Consider the following 8,264-nt stretch of genomic DNA (forward strand, 5'->3'; position numbering starts at 1 on the left):
GGGGTTGGGTATGGGGAGGAACAGACTTACCAGCCATACTCGCAGAGCTGAATTTTTACCAATTCCCAAAAAACGCTCCTTGATAAAAGTATGTTGTTGGACATGGGTGAACTTTTTTTGCAAAACTGCAAGATCAAAGCTCTCATATTAGAAGCAATGAGGAAAACTAACTGCTAAAATGGTTTTCCAAGAAATTGGGAAAGGGAAACTGATTGTGTCAGCCAGATTTTTCCCCTCATCCACTAAACACGAAGTTAATCTGAAATAAGGCATTGTTTGATCAACCTGTGATCTTACTTCCAGTGACAGAACTAAAAGTTTGTGAGCAACAATGTTTTCAAGGTATCCAGAAAAATGAATAATAGATGCAGCTGCCAATTATTACGCAAATAAAAGACAAAGGTGCAAAAAAATTTGGCACATATCTTTACCTTGGTCTGTATCACAGCGATCTTTTGCAATTTCATTCTCCCAGTGTTTCCACTGACGAATCTAGATCATGGCAATTGATCACAAATGAATCATAAAACATTGAGAAAGAAAAATTAAGTACCCTGACAACCTTAAAATTTAAACAAAAACTGAAGAAACATATTAGGTTCTCACCCTTGCACCTCCAAAAAGAATGGTGAGAACACAGAAAGTTACATGGACAATGGCCAGGACAAATATGAAGATATGTAGATGGTGTATGGCTTCCAATGATAACAACGGTACCTTGCCCTGAAGAAAGGGAATAAAAGAGAAATGATGAGGGGGAAAGCATTGTGATTTATCAGCACAGATGAAGAAACCTGAGTGTCAAGAAAACACGAATTGCGAAAAAAAATAAAAATGCATAGGATCAGACCACATAACTGTGCCACAGCACAATTCTGAAAGAAGAAACTATAAAACTGTTCTTCTTTTCCCTCCTTACATTCTTGCTTCACCTTTTACCTTAGAACTCTGTTAATTTGGCCAGCATTTATACCTCTATGTACTGGGTGATATCACAACATTATCAGCATCTACCTTGTATGTCCCAGTTGTTATACTAGTTTACAGAATAAGGAGTTCAATAAGACCATACTATACACATATAATTGAAACAAGAAAGTCAATCAGGAAGCATGGAAAAAATAAACAAATTTTACCATCATTATCTTAAAGTGGAATACACCTTATTGAAAATTGATTTTAAGAAATGAAAAAGACATCACTAAAAACTCATGTCATCTTTAATCAGGTGTATAGCTCAAGAGCAGTTACTATTGGCATTTTTTTTTACCACTAGCATTTAAGAATGATGATAAATAGAATGAACGGACAAAAACAATGATTATAATCCAATTCTTATTATAAAATTTATGAAAATTGATGCTATATAAAATTGAAATTCACATTGTTATAGCTACGCAGATTAGTTCAAGAATATAGCAGTAAATGGTTAATCATATTCCTTTTTTTTTCCTACCATCAAACATACTGCAAATATAATAAATCTCGCTAACATAGAATTCCGTTTCAACAAACAATGATATTGAAGAACTCTTGCTGTTCTAAATTAATCCCAAGTGTGTATCAATAAATTGGAGATAAAACTAAATCTGATTCTAATGACACAGTGGCAGCCAAGGGAACAAGAGTATCCAGCCAAAACAGAAAAGATTGTAACTGATATCTTGTTACGATGGTGATAATGTTTTTTATTTTTGAATAGCTTATGTATAGGAGGAAGTAATGGAGAGTTCGTATTTAAATACCATACATGGCATACATCATATGTATCTCTAAGAATAATAGAACTTCTCTACTCTTCAAACCACTCTTACAGTTAACGTTTACAGAGAACAACAACAATAATAGTTGAGGAAATAAATAAATGCTACCTTTTTGGCACAATAACCATGATTGGCTTCTGACGCTTCAGCCAGAAGACGCCTAAAAGTGCCAGAAATGGTACCAGGAGAGAAGCTTTGAAAATGTTTAGTTGTAGTCGTAGAATAGGACTCATGTCCTTTTTCTTTTTGCTTTTCACTAAGGCGACAAGGAAGCAAGTCGTTAACCACATTCTCTGGCACACATGTTTTAGCTATGGTGTTCTGGGAAACTGTCAGCAATAGAGATATGAAACCCAAAAGCATCAACTCTGTCAACAACAAAAAAAGAAGAAAAACTCAATCAAAACACACAGGTAAACCGATAATGATGTTTGTCTATGCAAAACATGAACACATAACTCTCATAAAGACAACATTAAAAGGACAGATTCGTTTGTCAGACAGTAAAATGCAAATCCATTATTTTACGAAGACCCTTTTAATCATCAAAAGAAACAAGAACAGAATAGGACCCACTTTCCAATTCCCCAGAAAATCCTAGTATTGTACTCAGACTTGGGAAAAAGGTGAGAAATTTAGGGTCATTCCCATGTAACTAAGCGAATACGATGCAACAACGCAAAAGGGTAGAGACACGAAAGCTAAATGTGAATGCATGGATAGAGAAAAAGAGACCTTCTTTAACTTTTTGAAGGGCTTCATAGAGGGGCTTCTGGTTCTTCCTCCTGAGAAAAATCCCACAATAATGAAGAAGTCTTTCAACAGCAAGAGAAAGGGCGACTATAACAGTGCACAAAGCAGCCACCACCCATGTAGGTGTGTACTCAAGCGTCTCTCCTTCACTTCCACCACTCATCTCCCACTCTCTCTCTACCCAATATCAGAGTGTTGTTCAATCCCAGGGGAGGCAGGCTAAAAGACAAATAACGAGCACGAAGCTGTTTCTAATAGTGGAGTTCTATATTTATAATAATAAAGTAATAAAAATCTTACCAGTTATGAAGTAGATACTTCTATATATATATCTCTGTATTTAAGTCACTGATGGAGATGGAGATAGACTCATGACTCATGTGGTCTCTGTTGTGTGAATTTTGGAGAGAAATATATTTAGAACACAGTAATTTTCATGTCGGGAAGTTTGAGAGTGTTGTTTTACTTAAGTATATTATATTTAAAAATATGTTAAAGGATTATTTTTTTATTTAAAAAAATTATTTTTAATATTAACAAATCAAAATAATATAAAAATATAAAAAAATATTAATTTTAAATTAAAAAAACTTTAAGGCTCTTTGTCCTGTCAAAAATAGATATAGTTTCATGTATATATATATATATATATGAATTAATTTAGAATTATTTCAATATTGTGATCTCTATCATTACTGTTATGTTATATAACATATATATAAATAAAAAAAGGTTAGTTAAGGCATGATGTAAGTCATTTTATTATTCTTAACTTAGCATTAGAACTCTAAATAAATTAAAACACTTTCTCTCTCCTTTACTATAGACTTCTCATCTTAGCCATAAGCCGTCTCTCTCTCTACAACATCGGTGGTGCTCGTTTTCTTCTCTACCGCAATCCTAGCTTTCTCCAATGCCTCTTTTTTACTATGGCCACAGCCTACGGATGGTGATGACACCCTCTTCAACCCAAACAATACTCCTCTGTTGTAACCTTCATCTATTAGTGTTTTTACAGTTTCTGCCATAAACATTGTCTCTCTCCTCCACACTCACCATGTGCATCGGTGGTGCTCGTTTTCTCCTCTACCGCAATCCTAGCTTTCTTCAATGCCTCTTTTTTGCTATGGCCACAGCTTACGGATGGTGATGACACCCTCTTCAACCGAAACAATACTCCTCTGTTGTAACCTTCTTCTATTAGTGTTTCTACAGTTTCTGCCACAAGCATTGTCTCTCTCCTCCACACTCACCATGTCATCTCTCTCAAGTTAACAAACACCAATTATTTATATTAGCAAATGCAGATAAAGCTGTATCTCCTAGGCTAAGGAGTTTTCAGCTTTGTTGATAGCTCAAACTCTTGTCCCTCTTTATATGTTCTTGTTACGATGAAACCTCTCTTCAGGTAAATCAATTCTTTCTTTGTTGGAAACAATAAGATCAACTCATTCTAAGTGCTCTGCTTTCTTTGATATCCATGAAAGTTCTCCATTTTGTTTTTGATTACCAAACTTCAAGTTCTGTTTGGCACACACTTGAGCAAGCTCTATCTTCCACATCCAATTCTCATATTATGCAACTTCATGGCTCCTTTCAAGACCTTTAACAAGTTGATGAGTCGGTAACTCAATTTATGCAAAAAGCTAAGGCCTTATTTAATGAATTAGCCGTTGTTGGCCAACTTATTTTGCTGAAGAATTTCAACTTATATGTATTTTATGGCCTTCTAGGAGAGTTTAAGGACTTAGTAACAAGTCTTATGACCAAAGCAAAGACTTTCTCGTATGCTAATCTTCATGGTCATCTTTTAACACATAAATTCCTTTATAAAATGTCCCTTTCATCCATAGGGTCTGTTGTCATCAATGCACATCTATTGCCCACTCCCAACACCCCCTTCGTAGTCTTTATCATTCAATGTTAGTCTCCTAAAAATTTTGGTCACAACAGGGGCCGTTTCCATGGAGGATGGTGTCCCAACCAGTTCAACAATAGAGGGCACATGTCTACTGCATCTAGACCTAATTTCCACAGCCTCTATATCTCCTTCAATAGTGATAGTAGGTAAGGCAACTGACAGGGAAATTAGCAGTGTAATAAGGGGCAGAATCCATGCTGCTAATTATGCCAAACATTCGACTATACAGCTCCTCACTGCCCTTAACTCCAGCACTGAAACTATAAATAGCAACCTAGTGCAAATCTAGTATCTCCTCAACAGGTTCTACCGATTAGTTTACAAATATCGGTGCAAATCAACAAGCTACACTTGACCTTGCAGGTTTGACTGTCTCAAAACTATATCTCGGTAATGATAATTTGCACGTTAGTGATGGTAATGGACTCCCCATATCTCATATCGGTCATACAAAAATATATACAACTCTTCGTTCTTTCACTTTGTCTAATTTTTTCATGTTCCTACAATCATAAAATGTTTGCTTTATGTTTAGAAATTTTATCTCGATAACAATGTTTATTTTAAATTTTACCCTTTTGTGTTTTATGTCAAAGATCTCAACATCAAAGAAGTCCTTCTCTCGGGTCAAAGTAAAGATGGTCTCTATGTTTTGTCCAGATCTTCCATCATGTTAGTTCTTTAAACCTATTAGTCTCCCTGCATTTTTGCTTCTACCGATTTATGGCATAGTTAACTAGGTCATCTTACCTCTTGTTTTTTTTAATTATTAGTCTAAAAAAATAAGATTATTTGTGATAAACAATGTCTTAATTTTCAATGTCAAAGTTGTTCATTAGAAAAATCATTGAGTCACAAAACTTCTACTCCACTTGAATTAATTTTTAGTGATGTATAGGTTTTGCTCCTTTTTTTTTCATTGGAAGGCTAGCGTTTTATTTGTTTTTATCTTTGTTGATGCGTACATAAAATATATATTGTATTATCCTCTTGTTGCCATGTCTGATGTTTACTTTATTTTTCACCAATTTCAAACTCTCGTAAAGCGTCAATTTTCATTAAAAATAAAATCTGTTCAAACTAATTGGGGTGGTGAATACCGAAAATTATCCACTTTCTTTCAAACCATTGGTATTCATCATCATTTGATTTGTCTCACACTCATGAGCAAAATGGCACCATAGAACGTCATCGTAGGTATATTATGAAAACAATGCTTACTCTTCTAGGGCAATGTAAAACACCATTCTGATTTTGAAATTATTCATTTGAAACCTTAGTTTATCTTATAAATCACATCCTTACTCTTGTTCTTACAAATAGATCTCCATTTGATTGTTTGTTTTATTGGTCTTCTAATTATCATTTTTAGCATATTTTTAGGTGTCTCTGCTTTTTCTTTTTTCGTCCCTATAACAATTATAAATTGGATTTTCATTCCTCTCCATGTGTTTTTTTTTACAACTTTTCGCATCTTGGTTATCGATGTTTTAATATTACATCTTTTACAACTTTTCGCACCTTGGTTATCGATGTTTTAATATTACATCTCAACGCATTTGTATCTTTTATCAAGTCTGCTTTCATTTGATAATTCTGAACAGATTGAAAAGTTTTCCACTACTTCCCCCATCCAAACCACCCTACTCTCCTTCCAAATCTACTATATTCCCACTATAATTAGCCCAACCGTCATAGCCTCCACCTATCCCTTGCCCATCATCACATACATGTTTATCTAACCATTATGTTGTAGGTTCAGTGCTTGACCGCTTGTTATGATCGGCTTGTTTTAACTCGCAAGTGCACGAGTGTGCGATGTAGCAATTAACTCGGTAAGATCGAGGTCATATCCACAGAGAGCTAGATCTGGAAATTAAGCTAAGTAACAAAAAAAAAAACTCAAGAGAAATTAAATTAACAATAACTTGGTTGAAAATAATTGATGGATTTGTTTTCAAAGATAAAAAAAAAATGTAAATAGATTTTAAATGACAAGAAAAGTAAGTCTTGGTCCAAATCAATTTTAATGGTGATGTATTGGTGATTTCTTCAACATATATAAGATAACTCAACCTAATATCAACGATGGTGATATTAGATCAGAAGATATTACAATGAAATTTAAAAGGATGAAAATTGATTATTGCTTAAGAATGAACAAGTACTTTCATATTAAGTAAGACATTGAATCAAGCAATCTCTATACCAAAACTAAAGTTTGTGCATAAAAATTCAAGATTATAACATTACCTAAATGATTTCTAAAATTTCTTTACAATAATAAATCATTCATGAAGAAAATAAGAAGATAAACATTAAGATTCATTCATATCCTAAAGAACTCACCTCAATCACCATTATCCTTGATTTGGATCCAAGAAAGAGTTTAGCCAACCATGATTATATATAAGAACACTTCAATAAACATGAAAGAACTTGAATCCAACTGAAAAAATAAGTTTTACAAACTAAAGAACCGAAATCTATAAAGAAGAACACAATACAATTTCAGAAAAAATTCGGACACAAATCTGACTCTAACTTTGGACAGCAATTCGACCCTCTTAGAAGCTTTTTTTGGAGAAGTCTATTAGAGACATATTTATAGGCAATTCTGTCACCTTTCCAGATCATTAAAGAACAGCTCATTTGGACACCTGAGTCAAAAGTTATGGGCAAAACACCGAAAGGTGTTCTGAAAAATCAAATCAAGACAGCTTTACAACTACTTTGGTGCACGTTTTTCTTCCTCATTTATGAGGTGTCTCCTTCTTCTTTTTGACCCAAAATAATGTTAAAATATCCCCTCCAGCTTTCCATCCATGTGCTTGCCTTCTTGGATCAATGGATTGCCCAAAATAAATCAATTGTTATTTGTTGTGTGGACATGTAAGATCATGGATTGTGTTTGGGTTGATTTGAAGGTTGATTTGGGGTTGATTTAGGGCTGATTTGGGGCTGATTTTTGGGCTGAATTTGAGCATCAAATAAGTATACAAATGTACTTATTATTTGGGCTAAGATTGACATTGAAACCTTGAGTGTTTAATGGTTGAAGTTTGCACACAACATAAGGCAAGTTTGGGCTTGAAATAAATCATATGATATTCTTTTCTAGAATTGGAATAGAATTGATTTTTGGGACAAATTTGGAGCACTTATTTGAACCAAGATTTGCTTCAATCTTCAACTAAATGTCTCTTCAATTCTTTGTTCTGAATTCCGACGTTGAATTTTGTGAATTAATTCATTTAAGCTCCAAAAACCTATCGAAACATTAAAACAAACTTCATTACTAAAAAACACATCAATTATTATAAAAACAACCAAATAAAAACAATAAATACATATGTAAAATAAGAGACTTAATGACACTTTTGATGCACAATCACACCCCCCAACTTAGATTTTGCTAGTCCTCAAGCAAAACAAAACATAAAACCTTTGAAATAAAAAGAATAATAACAATCATAATTAGGCTCGATTCATCACACTTGAAGGACCTATCATGCAAACATTGGTATCTTTAACTTAGTGTACACAATAGCAAATAAAGAAAAATAAGCATACTCACATTCTCGAGAAGCACTTAAAAACATGAAAATTGTAGGAAATTGTCTCAGATTTCTTGTGTAAAATTTTTTAGATAATTTAGACTTTTAAAACTTCAGATATGGGCCAAATACTAAATAGTGCTCGGTCTATAAGATAGATTCAGGCTTCTTTGTTGTTGCTATAATTTGGACTTGAAAATAGCATTTTTAAGTCTTGAGCTTCATATGACAGTTGTAGGCCTATGTCTTACCTTTCCATCCATATAAATT

General features: G+C 33.7%; 1 protein-coding gene across 3 annotated transcripts in view; it reads right to left on the bottom strand.

Annotated features, from left to right (window-relative positions):
* Positions 1-3,385, bottom strand: part of MLO1 (Seven transmembrane MLO family protein) — an 8,111-nt gene extending 4,726 nt beyond the window's left edge. The window contains exons 1-6 of one of the 3 annotated variants that reach the window (XM_011012735.1): positions 3,367-3,385; positions 2,499-2,696; positions 1,872-2,131; positions 607-723; positions 432-492; positions 31-125 (exon numbers count right to left, since the gene is read on the bottom strand). In XM_011012735.1, coding sequence (XP_011011037.1) covers positions 31-125; positions 432-492; positions 607-723; positions 1,872-2,131; positions 2,499-2,679 — 714 coding nt within the window. In that variant the 5' untranslated portion in view covers positions 2,680-2,696; positions 3,367-3,385. Of the gene's footprint in view, positions 1-30; positions 126-431; positions 493-606; positions 724-1,871; positions 2,132-2,498; positions 2,807-3,366 lie in introns of those variants that run through there. The other 2 variants (XM_011012736.1, XM_011012734.1) reach the window with 2 other exon arrangements.
* Positions 3,386-8,264: the final 4,879 nt, after the last annotated feature.

This window comes from Populus euphratica, unplaced genomic scaffold (genome assembly GCF_000495115.2).
Source record: "Populus euphratica unplaced genomic scaffold, PopEup_1.0 scaffold756.1, whole genome shotgun sequence".
NCBI classification, from domain to species: Eukaryota; Viridiplantae; Streptophyta; class Magnoliopsida; order Malpighiales; family Salicaceae; genus Populus; species Populus euphratica.